The 16,954-nt window shown below is 39.1% G+C and overlaps 1 protein-coding gene across 6 annotated transcripts in view; it reads left to right on the top strand.

The window, feature by feature from the left end:
- The window catches only part of LOC119487512 (coiled-coil domain-containing protein 136-like), a 29,221-nt gene extending 21,076 nt beyond the window's left edge, over nucleotides 1-8,145 (top strand). For 4 of the 6 annotated variants that reach the window (XM_037768454.1, XM_037768451.1, XM_037768450.1 and 1 more), the window contains 4 exons: nucleotides 1,370-1,646; nucleotides 1,797-1,923; nucleotides 4,609-4,726; nucleotides 7,817-8,145. In XM_037768454.1, the coding sequence (XP_037624382.1) occupies nucleotides 1,370-1,646; nucleotides 1,797-1,923; nucleotides 4,609-4,726; nucleotides 7,817-7,829 (535 nt within the window). In that variant the 3' untranslated portion in view covers nucleotides 7,830-8,145. Of the gene's footprint in view, nucleotides 1-1,369; nucleotides 1,647-1,796; nucleotides 1,930-4,608; nucleotides 4,727-7,816 lie in introns of all 6 variants that reach the window. The other 2 variants (XM_037768453.1, XM_037768455.1) reach the window with 2 other exon arrangements.
- The last annotated feature ends 8,809 nt before the right edge of the window (nucleotides 8,146-16,954 follow it).

Below are 16,954 nucleotides of genomic sequence, written 5' to 3'. Positions count from 1 at the left end.
AAAGGGAGAAGAGAGTAGTGCTACCCCCTCTTAGTCGATTAGTTGATTTGTTATGCTTTTTTTTCATGCTGAGTGACTTTTTCCAACAAACTTATCAGCACATCTCTGGTCAACACAAGATTTAAAGTGGTGCTTTTATGTGATTCTCAGTTTTACAGAGCAGCTGATTAAATCAACTAATCGATTAGTCGACAAAATCGTGTGTGCTAGTCGACTAAGAATTTTTTTGGTCGAGGTCAGCCGAGAAGAGACGGAGAAGACAATACATACAACACGGAGATATAACCCACAAAATAATAATTATGAAATCAAGAAAAAGGTTTTGATTCTCTGAGACTTTGTGGTAGGCTGTTTCAGAGCAGCATAAGCGTCATGACCAGAACAGCTACTAAATCAACGTATTCTCATAAAACGGTTTGTTTGATATCTTACAATAAAGTTATTCCTCCTTTTTCGTCCGTTTTCCTGCGAATGTAGCAGCAACATGTCTCAATATCCACTCGTTACATACATAAAGTCTTTTCAAAATAAACTTCACAGGAAACAACTTCCTTAGGTTTAGTCAAGAAAACTACCTAGTTAAGTTTAGGAATCGATCGTGATTTGGCTTAAAACAACACCAGAAGTGGCGTTACTTAAGTACGTAACTTACATGACAAATAAATCAACACTGACTTCTGGTTTCACACGGGACATGAACACCTGTCTCCTGGGCGAAACTCTGGTATTTTTTGACCCACCCATCCTCCGCGACCTGTGTTTGCTGCTATTTATATTTATATTTCCTGGTTCACAATTATGTTAATTACACACAAATTGATTTCTTGTGATATACACGGATTACAATGCGTCTTTTCGTAGGTATAGCTACGAACGGTGTTTGAGAACAGCCTGACTAAAAGGACCTTATGGTGGAACAACCATTTCAAATGATGATTAATGAAATTGAATTTATCATTCTCTATTTCCAGCTGTACTTTTCTCTGCTTTGCATCTTTATGAATTTAATAAAAAAAAGACAAAACAAGCAATTATATTATGCTGGGCCTTTCTCATTGTTCTCTGACAAAAAATGTAATCATTTGATTAGTTGAACAATGAAAATAATCTTAGTTGCATTCCTATTATAAGGCTGGCTGGATACATAAGGTGGCATGTCTGCAACAGAAACACAAATAATGTAAAAACAGTGTCAGTTATCAGACTTTGTGTACGCCATGATGAAATCTCTGCATATGTGACAACACTAATGCTAACAAGCTCTCTGGTTCTCACATCAAATAGCAACCAGCCTTTGATCATGGAAATTATCAGACAAATTGGAGCCCATTTTTGAAAGTAATGTTGCTCCATTACTCCTCTGGTCCAGCTCCAGCGTCTACCTTTCACTGAAAGAGGAAGATGGAGAGGAGGGCACAGAGGGGAAGGAGATGCAGACCGGCTCGGACGAGGTCATGACAGAGAGCTACATGACCATGGCCCAGTCTGGGAACTGTCGCCTGGTGGACGCCTCCATCCAGAAGAATATTTCATTTGATGGGAAGCCCATGACACAGAGCAGCTGGAACGGAGGCATCGGGGAGATCTGCTCCCTGAGGGAGCAGCTCAAACAGGCGGAGGAGAAGGCCTCGCAGGTCCAGAGAGAGGTAGGGAACGCCCTGGGAGTCGATTAGAAATATGAATAAACCATGGACAGATTTGGGTCAAATTGATTTCATTCCAATGCACTTAAACATGTTTCAATAAAAGCAATGCTGTAAGGAAGAGAGTGATAATGTGCCCTCTGTGTCCTCCAGTGTGACGGTCTGAAGGTGGAGCTGCAGGAGCTGCAGGTACTGTATGACAGCAGTCAGATGGAGAGAGCAGAGCTGGAGGAGGAGCTGCAGCGCTGCAAGGCAGAGTTGGAGAAGCTGTCAGGGGGGGGCTCAGGTGAGGGACAGACATAAATAATACAATGATATACAGTTGGAATCAGAAGCAGGGAAACTGATGTTACACAACTGTGTGATTAATGTTGCTTCACATTCTTCACTTTAGATTCCTAAAAGCTTCCGTAGAGCAGGTTGTGTTGTCTCTCAATTCTTTTATTTTAAAGGGGACATATCATGAAAAGCTCTTGTTTTCAGTGCTCGTGCACGTACATTTGGGTATCTGGAGTTGCTACCAACCCACAAACTGTGAAATAAGACAACCCAGCTTTTTGTGGGCTGCCTATAGATCAGAAAACATGTGATTCAACAAGCCATTCATATTTGCTTGTGGCTTGGAGAGTGGTGCAGGAATGAGTCCTAAAACGTGGAAATGAGTTAGCATTTTAGCACTTCCGGTTCTCTTGTCTCAAAGTCAATGGGTTTTTAGTTAGATGCTTAAAATAAGGTCTGTGGTCAACACAAACTGAAGATAACGTTTTGTTCTACGATATATGATACAACAGTAAATATCCCACTCGTGAATTTTGAAGCCTTTGTGTCTTAAAAAAGGCGGTTGCTAAAAAGTGGCTATATGAGACTACTAAATGTCATCACGCTGACTCGTCCGCCTTTACAGCCTCGTTGTGTATACTCGCGCTCATGCTACCGTGGTGTAGTTCGTTTATAGCCTAACATTAGCTTTTTACTTCTGCCGATTGCATTCACACTTCAAAAATCATAAAAGTGGTGTTCATTTGTGGAGATTATCTTGCTGAACAAAAAGTATAAATTTATGTTTGTCACAGAGCTTATTTTCTGCAGTAATCCAAAACCCAATGGAAAAATCCCATTGGCTAGTTGTCAAGGGAACCCAAGGCGATGCTAACTTCCTGATTGGCCTACAAAAATATTTACATCCCTGCAGCACTCTATGTCACATGCAGGCTCATTAGGATATACCGCCCACGGCTTGAGAACTACCTGCAAAGGTGCACCATATTGTTCAAGCCAATCAGAACAGACTGGGCCTTTTCATGAGGGGGGCTTAAAGTGACAGGTGTTAAACGGAGAGTGAATACAGGTATATTCAGACAGACAGTGTTTTTTGAACATTAAAGCATGTCTTCTAGTAGAAACCCAAAATACAAGTATGAACCTAGCGTGTCCCCTTTAAAATAAATGTGAACTTGTTCTAGAAGTAGTTTTAAGGATTTCCTGCCATGATTACTACACAATTAAAGAACACTTTCTCTTTGCACCCACTCTGTCAACTAACACACCTCACATCACACCTACTGTATCCGTATCTGTATACTGTATCCTGTGTCTGTTGAGCTCACTTTTCTATGTGTCTCATACTGTAGCTATCCATGTTGTGATATGAACTGACCTGGTCTGTCAGCCCATATCAGTATTTATTGTGTGCTTTGGGCTGGGAAACCTCCCCCCCCCCACTGTGTCTGTGTTCTAACAATGCTTTAATACTGCTGTTGGACAAAAACACAAAATCTGCACAAAAAAAGGCATCCAGGCTTCAAGCAAAGAATGCCTATTCAATCACTGAATCCTATGTCGGTGTCAGATATTCTTCAATAGAGAAAAAACTAATGAAAGGACCTTTGCAGCTTTAGATTTATTAAATGTTCATGGTCTTATTTTAATTAGGTGCTGGGTGAAAGTCAACTTGCAGTGAAATGAAACATCTTTGAAATAGGTATTTGAAACAATTAACAGCATTTCCTGTTTTACTTTAGTCACAGATACACTATTGTTGAGGTGAGCTAAAGGTCGCCCCAAGATGAACCTTCTTAATGCAAGAAGTACCGAATTCATTGTCCTTTTAACGACATTATTTATCTTTCGTTTGTCCTCTGGGTTTGACTTTTGGACAACACAGTTTGTCAATGCAGTGGCACTTGAATGCACCAATCCAAGGACAATCTGAGGATTCAACTGCATTATCACGCAAAGACAAACTCAATATTCTGCAAGTTGATTTTTATGCAGCTTTAAAAGGAATGGATACCAATGGCTATCTGTAAGGAAAGAATATATGCATCCAAAAATCTTTAAAAAAACAAAACTATTGGTTAGAAGCAATGTAAAGTACTGTAATATGGTCCTTTATGCAGTTAGAAACAAATAGGACTAAAAATGTGTGTTTTGTCTGCAACAGCTGTGATGAGATGTCTCTGCGTTGTGTCAAACTGTCTACCCGTGCCTGTCTCTGACGCTGTCCTTGTTCTCTGAATGTCCATGACCTCTCAGCCTGTACCATAACAAATTTAGCAAAACATCAAAACAAACAGACTCTAAAATGAGGATAGAGAGACAAAAATACCAGCGTGTGCTAGTCACAACATTCATGTCTTTCTTTCTTCGTCACCATGACATCACACGCAGCCAGTAAATGCCACACAGGACTGCTCACACATACTCACATTGAGTTGATGTGTATGTCACCTTAGAGTTATGCATTGTTTATGTAAGAGGAAATGTAAATCACTCCATCACAACCCTTCCCCTTTATTTCACAGCCATAGACCATGTCACACTTTTAATTTAGTGATTTGTAGTCCATTTGTGCTGTTGTCACACCCGTTTTTCCTATCTGTGTTTTTATTATTTGGATAATTCAATCCATCCATTCATTCATTCCCTTCATCCCCATGGTATTTGTGTTTGTTTTTATTCCCTCCTCAGAGATTCATCCATGCGTCTGAGCACCCTGTTCTCTCCATCCCCTTCATAGGAATGATTGTAATATTGGCTGTGGTCTGGTGCTGGTTGTCGGAGCTGGCGTCCCAGAGGGCAAGGTATGGGAGGAGCTTATCTCTAATGCTACACATATGGTTCTTACACACTGATTAAAGAGTCAGTCAGCTCAGCCAAATAGCATAATAACATAGTTTCTTGCATATCTAGATGTGCAGATGGTTTTGTATTTATTTGCTCAGGTTTTCAGATATCTGTTGAGAGAGCTGTGAGGATTCTGTTTCACCCCGATACAACAGGTATCTGGGTAATTCACAAAAACTGTCAGTTTTCATAGGGAGTATAGATAGATAGTGTATTTGTCACGGTTAGGAGAGCAGGCAGCAGGGGAAGGACCCAAACGCAGATGAGGACAGGCAGACAGGTGCAGTTCAATGATTTATTACTAAAAAGAAAAGGTTTTTAGACAGTGAGAGCCCAGATGGCAGGCAGGTTACAAGCAGGTTGGCAAAACAGGTAACAAAACTCCATACAGCAACGAGGAAGATCTGACAGCAGAACAAAGGAAATGGACCGGTACATGTAGTGACTGACTAATGGGGAAGTGGGAACAAGTGAGCAGAGGTCTGGTGAGTGCAGGGCTAATGGTGTCTTCAGATGAAACTGTTGAGCAACATGGGAAGTCGTGTATACGATATGCTTGGCGTTCAAGTGGTTAAGTCGTGAAGAACACCGCTGCTAAGCAACAGCAATATTGACTTTACTGTCGGCGTCTAGAAGCCACAGAGGCTAACAGTTTAGCAAGCTAACAAGCGGGTAACATAATGCAGTAAATGCAAAGTCATAATGACAGATGAAAAAGATGAGGCCGTTGGGAGTATCAGCATTTTCCTCAGACCTATTATTAAATTTGAAATTAAAATAAAAACAATATGTGACTAAAATTACAATACATTCACTTATTATGCATCGAAAAATGAACTTCCATGGCCTCCGCCATTTCTGACAACTAAACACGTTACAACTCGTGAACTCTGAGCTTTCAGAAACTTTCCACTTACGAGGTCGTGAATACAACAAGAGGGGGGCGTTCATATGGACTCTTCTCATGAACACGGTAAACACGACCCCATTTGAAGGCACCATAAGGAGCGACAAGTCAAACTAAGGCTGCGTTCCAAATTGCATACTTTTTCTTTTTCTTTTTAGTACATACTGCAGCTGCTCTTACAAAGTATGTACTGTTGCATGCAGTAGGCATACAATTGGAACATACTATTTCTTCACAACATTGTGCCTTGAACTTTGACCCTCTTGTTCATATATCCACCGCACAGAGGATTGTGGGTCAGAATAGCCATAGAAGCATGCTGGATTGCATACTGCAAAATGCGACCGGATGTAGTAGGACATCCTGGTAGTTTTGGCATACTTCATTTGACATACTATGTATTGGAACATACTAAATCTTATTCTGGTATACTAAATAGGATGTAGTATAGGTATTGGAACACACAGCCCTTTTAGTGACTAAAGGGGAAGTGGGAACAGGTGAGCAGAGGTCTGGTGAGGGCAGGGCTAACGAGAGACAGGTGAAACTAATGAAGGAGGTGGGAAACACACGAGGGCAGCAACTGAAACGATAGAAGTTAGTCTTTCAAAATAAAACAGGAAATACTAAACATGAATCCTGTGAATAAATAAAACAAGGATAAACATAACCTCAGAGCAGATCATGACAGTATTCTGTGGATTATGCAGAGTAACCAGGACACTGTTTCTGAAAAGACGTGTTGCTGGATTAAAAAAGAAGAAAATCCCCTCCTTTGTATTTGGGTGGAGGCAGAAAAATCTCACAACCTGGGCATGGCATCTGCATGGCTCAGTACTGTAAGAGAAAATGTGTTTTTGTGTTATTTGGGTAAACTGACACTTAAATATACTGTAAGTTATTGCTCAAGATTCATTTAGAGTGGTGATTGTTATGGGAGGGTCTAAACTGGAGAAATGCCACATTTGCCTGCCATATCTTCAGTGAATGAAGGTAGATAATGATATTAAATATTTATGGAAGGTGGACGTGGGACGGGTGGGCAGTTTGGCAAATTAGAAACAAAATATTACCTTGAATAGCTCTGAATATGTCATTTACAGGAATACTTCAACATTTTGGTAAATATGCTTTCTTGCCAAGAGTTAGACGAGAAGATTGATACCCCTCATAGCAATAGAAACAGTGCGTAACAGTTTTTATGCTAAGTTAAGCTAATTGAGCTCAACAGTGACCGCCCACTTTTTGAACGGCTCCGGTTCTAGACGTGTTTGTATTTCCCATTCATTCACTCCATTGATGAGTTCAGAAAATCCTTATATAAAGAGTTTTAAGCACGGAACCAAGCCAACCAGCTATGAGATGAATCGTGTCCATAAAACATTTGATTTGGAGCAAAAAAAACGAGGCAAATATAAAAGACTGTGTACATAATTATTTTAAGAGTGAAGGAACTACTCATTCCATAAACCGTTGCTAATGGCAACTTTCCGCCACTGGAAACTCCCCAAAAACTTTAAAACTAACCGTTGTCGATCTAAAATGAAGACAGATTCAGAAACTGCGTGCCTTATTCCTAGCCCTCAAACACATTTCGGTGAACTATTTTCGTAAGATATGAGAAAGTTTCCAAACGAGCCGCCATGTTGGTCCGTTTTTAAATCCGTTTCCATGGTAAAAGCGAGCTCCATCGATCAGAGACGTCGTTGTTACACTTAGATTTGTGGGTAGTGTAGTACCTCTCCATGACATCGCAAATAAAACGGGTTTTTTCAAACAAGGTTGATATGATATACGGACTTGCAGCTTCTACAGGAGCATATATACCATCGTTTCACAATCTCGTAGCTCGTGGTAAGTCTACCTTGGATGGTTACAGCATTATGGCTAATAATCTAATCCTCGATTCAGAATATGAATGGGGCTTTTTTGAGCTCTATCACATCCTAGCTCCAGCTTCATACTTAATGTACCAGACAGACAGAGTGGTAACAATCTGCTCATCTCACTCTGTACAAAAGCGAAAAGCATATTTCCTAAAATATCAAACTGTTCCTTTAAAAGCCCAGTACGGTTTATCTGTGGCTGATGGATAGCCTCTACTGACTCTTAACACCACTGTTTTCCTGTCTTCCTTCAGGGGAGTGAGGTAGGTTGGAACTCCATTTTAACTATCACTGCAGCCACGGCAGTGCTGCTAATGATGACTAGCCTGTTGAGAGCTCTCGTCCGATGTTGATTGGATGGGCAACAACTGCACAGGGACAGACGTCTGCTTCAGACCAGCCCTTGCTCTCTCCTGCCATGTCTATAGACTGAACTGGAATTCTCTGAATGTAATAGAGCTGACAGCTGTGTAGTAGAAAACGTTGCCTTTAATGAGAAGGTACTACGTGAGAGCGGTGCACTCGGTCTCATTTGAGACCGAAGATGACGACGAGTTGACCTGCAGAGAGTCCACACGAGGACTGATCTCACTCCACTAAATGTATGCTAGTGCTGTGTCACTCCTCCTCTGTGTCTGTGAATATTATTTTTCTCTCCTTAAGCTAACAATGTGATAAAAATTAAGGGTTTGATTATTAATGTGCACCAAATGGTTTTCAATTTATTTAACCATTATTTATTTATTTGTTTGTTTAAATATTGTTGTCTCTGATAATAATGGCCAACACGGAGTCTGGACGTTTAATGCACTGAAATCCCTGAAATGTACACATCATGACCTTTAACTATTAACAGAAAGAGCAGTTTCTTTGTGAATTAGTTGACTATTAAAGGTGTTATTGATAACATTGATAACATTCAGCCTGCATGTTGCATTCTCCCTCCCCTGTTCAGTTGTATTTACTTCACAACAAGTCGTTGCCGGCACTTACCGTCAATCTCAGCCATTTATCCGTTTTTTTTCCACACTAACTGAAGACCCAGAGATACCAACGCTGTTTTACTATTGGCTCACAAGCCTCGTTAAAAGTGGGAACCAAGCGTCAGATATCTTCCACAGAGATAAACAAAATATTCATTTTGGACCCGCCAAAAGTTTTTGAACAATTAATTCAGAATCTAAATAATTGTTTTCAGGAAAAGACATTTTATTCAGCCCCTTTCTAAAGGCTTTATGGATGTGTTATTTAAAAAAAAATATTCATCTACAAAAAAATGTTATCAATAAGACCTTTAATTTAGGGCTGTCAATCAATTCAAATATTTAATCACGATTAATTGCATGATTGTCCATGATTAATCGAAAATTAATCACACATATTTTTATCTGTTGAAAATGTACCTTAAAGGGAGATTTTTTAAGTATTTAATAATCTTATCAACATGGGAGTGGGCAAAATATGCTTGCTTTATGCAAACATATGTGTATATGTATCACTGGAAATCAATTAACAACACAAAACAATGACAAATATTGTCCAGAAACCCTCACAGGTACTGCATTTAGCATAAAAATATGCTCCAATCATAACATGGCAACCTGCAGCCAAACGGGCAACAACAGCTGTCAGTGTGTCAGTGTGCTGACTTGATTATGACTTGCCCCAAAACTGCATGTGATTATCATAAAGTAGGCATGTCTGTAAAGGGGAGACTCATGGGTACCCATAGAACCCATTTACATTCACATATCTTGAGGTGAGAGGTCAAGGGACCCCTTTGAAAATGGCCATGACAGTTTTTCCTCGCTAAAATTTGCCGCAAGTTTGGAGCGTTATTTAACCTCCTTCACGACAAGCTAGTATTGACGTGGTTGGTACCAATTAATTTCTTAGGTTTTCTAGTTTCATATGATACCAGTATCTTCTCTTTAGCTTTGAGAGCCCACTACAAACTCCGAAAAGATTGATTGTGTTAAAGAAATTAGTGGTATTAAAGCGATTTAGTGTAATTTATTATTGCGTTAACTTTGACAGCTCTACTTTAATTACTTGTTGCTTCCCCCCAAATACTGAATGCAATACATTCTACATACTGCAAAATTGGATTAAATATCACAAAATCTCCATGAATTAACGCCATCCTACCATTACCAACCACACAATTTTGGAATATCAAATTAATTTCTTTCCATTGTAAACACCGATGATATGCTATTACAATGACAACAGGTAATTAAACACCTGTAAGCTTAGTGTATAAGGCTGGTGTTTAACCCCTCGTGGATGGAGCCAGCTCTTCTTCACAGTGTTGTTGTAGTCATATGTTTTGCTCCAGGCTTTGTCATTTCCACCTGCTGCCTCGCACTTGTCTTGTGTGTGACTCTGAAATCAAACGACTCCCACCTTCTTCTTTAATTATCGGTTTAACCAACACGCCGGTATTTCTGATTCATGTTACCTGCCCACGTCTCACTTTGAAAAGCTGAAATCTTACACCCACAGCTACATTGTTATACTTACAATATGGTTTGCTGTAGTTTTCTTATGTGCTTGTAAAGATATCTCAGCAACTTTGGGAGCAAATTGTAAGATGTTATTATGTTTTCTGACATTTCGATGTAGAGAAATAAGCTTTTGTTCCTCTCCGTCAGCAGGATTTAAATGGCGAGTGTCCTACAGTAGTATTGTTATTTAGATTTATGGTGATCGCAGGTTGTTCCAGGTACTCAGTGTGAGGACGTTGACAACCCTTGTTTGCTGGCGACACGCTTTATGTAACAAACTGCAGACCTGATAGACACCGGTTGACAACCGTTCACACTTAGATTGAACCACTGATGCGTCTGAAGTGAAAGATCAGGGTTTGTTAGTTAGTCATGAGGGCATTTTAGAAATTGATATGGCTCCAAAATATGTAAATAGGAAGATGTCAGAAAAAGTTAGTTTAAACGTTAATTACAAAAATTGTATGTATATGTGGAAGGATTATTGTTTACATTTGTGAAACGATCTTTTTTGTGAAACTATTTGACAAAAGCATGCTAGAAAACATATAGAAGCACAATATATAATTTATGTTACTTTGTATTTCATGTAAATAGTTACGACATATAGTACTATGGGGGAGATATTTCTTAAATCCATTTGTACTAGCTTTGTAGAAAGTTTATTCTATTTTGAAAGAGCATCGTATATTTGATAGCCAAATGATATAATGCCGTGTAAATGTTTATTTATGGTGACGTTATTCAAAAGAACTGCTAATCATTTTCAGTAAAGGTGGTGTAGTCATTGCATGCATTTAGATTGCATTTGACCTTAGTTGCTAGAAAGAGCAATATGACTTCAGAAATGTATTGAAATCTTTTCTGAAACATTTGTCATTAAAGAGAACCTTGATAAGCAACGCCTGACCAATGTTATTTCTGCATATGAAAATACACTAAGGAAAAGATGTACCACTGGACTGCAAATGTTGTCACTGTCTATAGAAATTAAATTCCCATTGACTGCAATGGTACATATGAACTGTCTGATTCAGAACATTATTTTTCATTATTTAATGAATATTAACTTCATCATAGTGTCACAAGCTTCTATATTGCACAGTGTTTCTCAGCTTGTGGCTGCATTGCTATTTTCAGTATAGTCGTGGCTATTTTGTTACCTGGAGGTCTATTTTGTACCGTAAATGACTTGAGAAAATAAAAATACCCGCCCCACATGATGTCTGAGAGCTTTCTTTTCTTGGACAGAGGCCTCACCGTTAGTCACCGTCTCAGGGTCTAAGGTGTCGCAGAGTCCCATTCATGAAATCACCACCAGCAGTCAACCTGAGAGAGAACCATCTCTGCTGGAATTACATTACACGGGTAGTATGTATATTAATAACCTTCCCTCCAGAGACGTGACATAAGCTGACAGACACGGATTCCTCCCAGATGGCAGGAACTGGTGTGTCAACGTTGTTGATGAGGCCCATAAACTACACTCATTACTCCATAGCCACGACTCATGGTCCACTGAGTTCAAGTGTGTCTAATTATCTAAAAGTATCGTGGATGTGCAGACCCAGTCATACAGTTAGTTTAGCCCTCACTGAGCAACCTTCTGTCACTTGAGGTTTAAGTTAAATTAGTTTCTGCAAATATTCCCAACAGATTCAGGTTTCTGTCTCATTCTGTGTCAGAGTTATGGCTGAAGAAAAAAGGGTCTTAACGGCCGAAACGTCAGATCCAGATCACCAGTGGAACCTAATCAAGTGGGCCTTGGCCTCCGGCCTATTCTGTCCAGCAAATTCCCCCCAAATCCATTTTTAAATATTTAATATATTCACCTGACAGACTAACAGGAAAAAAGCTAATTAAAAAAGGTGGCAAGCTGACTGTGAGAGCGGCCAAGGGCCTTCTCTGGGGAATTAATGTCAAGTGAACAGTGTCCAGCTCAACAGTAGCTCTGTGGTTTGGTTTTTAGTTTAGTTCACACTTTATACTTCCAAGGTTGAGATTCATGTATTATTATGAAACAATATACTGTATACCAAAGTATTCAAAGTAACATTGTCAAAAGTTGAACGTGTTTAATATATTGAGTCAAATGTGTTTTTTTGTTTTAAAGGGGATATATAATTCTTATTTTCAGGTTCATACTTGTATTTTGGGTTTCTACTAGAACATGTATACATGCTTTAATGTTAAAAAAACACATTATTATTCTCAAACTGTCTGTCTGAATATACCTTTTTTCACCCTCTGTGAATATTGGTGCAATTTAACTTTTCTAGTGTTCATTTACACAAAGTGGTTTTGACTCAAAAACTGTATCCAAGTATATTTTGAGGTTTTTGTGCTTTACTTGAGTATTTTCATATTATGCTACATTATAAATTATATATGACTCTACTGCATTTCCATGGCAATATTATACTTTTTACTTCACTGCACTTATTTGACAACTGTAATAAACTACTGAAAATCAAGAATTTATATTTACAAATTACTGATCAGCTAATAACATATGATGCAGTTACAGATAAACCTATCCAGCAAAGTAAAAGCAGTAAATAGCTTATAGTAGTAAATAGCTTCACTTTGCCTTGCCACAACATAAATTACTGCATACACAGTAATACATCAGTAATCATAACTTAATATTATAAAATAACACTGACAGGAATCAAAAGTAAAAGTTGTACTTCTTTAAGTACATTTGGCTGGTAGTACCTTTGTACTTGTACTCAAGTAAAATTTCTAACAAAGGACTTTTACTTGTAGTGGAATATTTTTTACCTTAACATTGCTATATTTACTTTAGTAAAAGATGTAACTACTTCTTCCATCACTGCTTAAACATGAGAACTGTGAACCATGATTTGTCAAAATGACAATATTGACAATATAATTTTACAGAGAGAGATGATAAATAGTATTAGTGAATAATGTTGGTGTCTTACAACCCCAAGAGATAACATAAATACTGGTGTTAAAGTTTAATCCCCTACTTTTATTATTATTGGAGAATGTTCTGGCTCATGATTCAAGTGAGCAAAAGAAATGGCTAAAATGGTTGAAGAAGAAACAAAACGCTTGTTACATGTTGGGAGATGAACCTGGCGGTGTCCAGACAGAGTATCCTAAGAATGCCTTCTGCATGTGTCACACAGTTATTCTTACCTCCCACTACTTCATCAAGGACGGCGGTGCTGGCATCTGGTGTCACTGCCATGTCACTGACTGCTGAGTCACAACACCGTGACAGCCCCCGAACCTGCAGCAAACATAATATTTATTGGAAATGACTCATTTGCTTTGCAGATGATCAATTTTACGATGCGCACACACTGTCAACTGTCTCGGTGTATTTCTGTACACAGCCTCAGCTTCAATCAATGGATGCTGTCATGTTGACAAAGTTGGAGATGACACTAATTTGTTTTCAGTCAATTCAAGAAGTCAGTTTGTCCTTTCGTGTTTAGTGAAGAAAAAAAAGATTCCCATGTGGCCTCATTTAAAAGTGTAAATTGGGCTATAAATCCTGAATTTAGTGAGTTGAAAGGCAAGAACTCTCGGTTTTTGTTGGTGACACAACTGAAATCAATTCATACAATATATTTAATTACTATGGTTATTCTATAGGTCTATCAAAATCCAAATGAACTGGTTTTCATTAAAGAAACAACAACATTTAAGGGAATCTATTGGCGGATTGTGAATGTGACGCCCCTGTCGCCTATTTTTGGAGGGTAAAGGGTGCCAAAAGAGTGCCATCTGCTGGTTGTTTTTCTGCAAGTGTCAAAAGCACTGCTGAACTAACACAAAACACTACACAGTGAATAAGATTCAAGAGCCGAATTGTAGTATATATAGTATACTGTCAGACACAAAGGTAGGCCAACATTATGGGTTTCCCTTTGCAAGATAGTCTAACAGTAGATTAAATATGCAGTATTAGCCAACGTTTTGTTAGTATTCAGTTAGCAGAACATTAGCTATCTTTGTCCGGATGGTAGTGTAGTTGGCGTTTAGCTTGTAGCCTAGATCTAAAGGTCATACACTTACCCGTTTGTAAATTGGACATGGGCCCCCAAAGATTTACATTTTTTGAACAGCAGGTGTTCACTAATGTCAATTATATATATATTTATATGGGCACATTTTTCTTTCGCACGTAATTTATACATTTCTGATGATGAACGATTGACAGATGACAGATGAATGCACCGGTGATATATGTTTAACTGTGTTTATTTGACAGTCTACTCTCCAAAAAAATGGCCGCGCTGTCCCAGAATGATCCGCGATTCCCATTTCCCATTGCTTCTCACGGCTCTCAACATGGCGCGGGCGAGCCAGCAGCAAGCTCGCAGCTAACGGTGCTAACAACAGAGGGACTTCATCTCTTCTAAGGTAACCTTAGCAGTTACTCCACTATATCTTTACATAGCAACTAGTTGTTTGCTGCTATATTGATGCTCTGGATATCAAATGTAGCTCTCATAATATCAAGCATCTTTCCATAACCTTCCCTGAGCTTGTATTGACCTTTTGCTTGTCTACACAGACATGCATTTCACTCAGGGGTGGCAGATAGCTGAAACACGCGCTAATGCAGTTGCTTCATCTTTACCAGGCTGACCTCATGCTTTAAAATGTCTCTCTCAAACGTGATTGAGACTGAATTTAACGTGCTTGTTTTAAAGGGGACATATCATGCTTATTTTCAGGTTCATACTTGTATTTTGGGTTTCTACTAGAACATGTATATATGCTTTAATGTTCAAAAAACACATTATTTTTCTCAAACTGTCTGTCTGAATATACCTTTTTTCACCCTCTGTGAATATTGGTGCAATTTAACTTTTCTAGCGTTCATTTACACAAAGTGGTTTTGACTCAAAAACTGTATTCAAGTACATTTTGTGGTTTTTGTGCTTTACTTGAGTATTTTCATATTATGCTACTTTATAAATTATATATGACTCTACTGCATTTCCATGGCAATATTATACTTTTTACTTCACTGCACTTATTTGACAACTGTAATAAACTACTGAAAATCAAGAATTTATATATAGAAATTACTGATCAGCTAATAACATGTGATGCAGTTACAGATAAACCTACCCAGCAAAGTAAAAGCAGTAAATAGCTTATAGTAGTAAATAGCTTCACTTTGCCTTGCCACAACATAAATGACTACATACACAGTGATACATCAGTAATCATAACTTAATATTATAAAATAACACTGACAGGAATCAAAAGTAAAAGTTGTACGTCTTTAAGTACATTTGGCTGGTAGTACCTTTGTACTTGTTGTCATGTTCTGGCTGTGCCAGCCTCTTATGATTTACTTTTGTGATTTTGGATTTGGTGTTTGTTATATTATTCCGGTGTTTCCTGTTTTATTTTGGTAATTCACTCCTCCTGTGTCTTGTCTGGTTTTACTTCCCTCCTTTGTTTGTTTTCCCGCCTTTTGTTGATTGTCTGCCCCGCCCTGATTTGTTTCACCTGTGTGTAGTCTTGTCTAGTATTTAAGCCTGTGTGTTTCCCCTCTGTCCTTGTTGGTTCGTCTTGTCTCCCCAGTCCCGTCTACCTTGTCCTCCGTGTTCATTGTTTCCTCCAGCTCTGGTCTTAGTGTTCCTCCTGCCCGTGTTCTCGTATCCTCTGGTTTGTAGTTTTGTTTTGTTCTCAGTTTGGTTTTGGTATGTTTTCTTTGTACTTTGTTCCTCTCCTTGTTTTGTGGTTTTTGGATTTTGTCAGCTTTAAATAAAGCTCGCTTTTATTTAAAAACTTCCGTTCCTGCTTGTTACTCTGCGTTTGGGTTCCCTCTGTAAACTCAGCACACGACACTTGTACTCAAGTAACATTTCTAACACAGGACTTTTATTTGTAGTGGAATATTTTTTACCTTAAAGGGACTGTTTGTAACTTCTTACACGTATAAATCTACCGGGTCGGGATCCCATGCGCGCTCGCATATGCGCGTTCGCATATGCGCTCTCGCTTATGCGCGCTCGCTTATGCGCGCTCACGTGTGGCCGGAGTCTTTGCTCCGCTGCCTGCTTGCCTTCACTCACACACCGCGTGCGTTCTCGCTGTCTCGCTACACCTCTACATGTGCATGCGCGCACACTACACACTGCAGAAGAGTTAGTTTAGCTCTGAGAATATCTAGTGAATATACAGTGGACGTATGTGCAGAAATAAATGCTGCAGCTCCTCCAGACCAACTTCTTGTGAAGTGATGGGGCTCCGCAGCAAGAAACATTATCGTCTCCGACCGGGTGCCGGAGGGAGACACCGGCACCCGGTCGGAGACGATAACGTTTCTCTTCCTGCTTCTGCCTCAGGGGCTGAGGCAGAAGCAGCGGGACTGAAGCAGGAAAAGCCAACACTAGGATCAGCAGTGATTCGTGGAGAGACCTTCGTCTGGTCAGCTAACATTACTGCCAAGCAGCTGAAATATAGAGTGATATTGTGGTTTTAGCTGACGTGTGTCGCCTCACTGTTTTGAGCGATGCTCGTTCATGTCTATGTAGAGCGAGCACAAGCGCGAGCCCCGACGCTAACTGTCGTTGACTTAACGGCCACAGGTGTCGCTGTTAACAAGCATTTCTGAAAGTTACAAACAGTCCCTTTAAGTACATTTGGCTGGTAGTACCTTTGTACTTGTACTCAAGTAAAATTTCTAACAAAGGACTTTTACTTGTAGTGGAATATTTTTTACCTTAACATTGCTATATTTACTTTAGTAAAAGATGTAAATACTTCTTCCATCACTGCTTAAACATGAGAACTGTGAACCATGATTTGTCAATATTACATTATTGACAATATCATTTTACAGAGAGATGATAAATAGTATTATTGAATAATTACCATTTAACG

Source organism: Sebastes umbrosus, chromosome 4 (genome assembly GCF_015220745.1).
Source record: "Sebastes umbrosus isolate fSebUmb1 chromosome 4, fSebUmb1.pri, whole genome shotgun sequence".
NCBI lineage: Eukaryota > Metazoa > Chordata > Actinopteri > Perciformes > Sebastidae > Sebastes > Sebastes umbrosus.
This window is presented reverse-complemented; position numbering and strand designations above follow the sequence as displayed.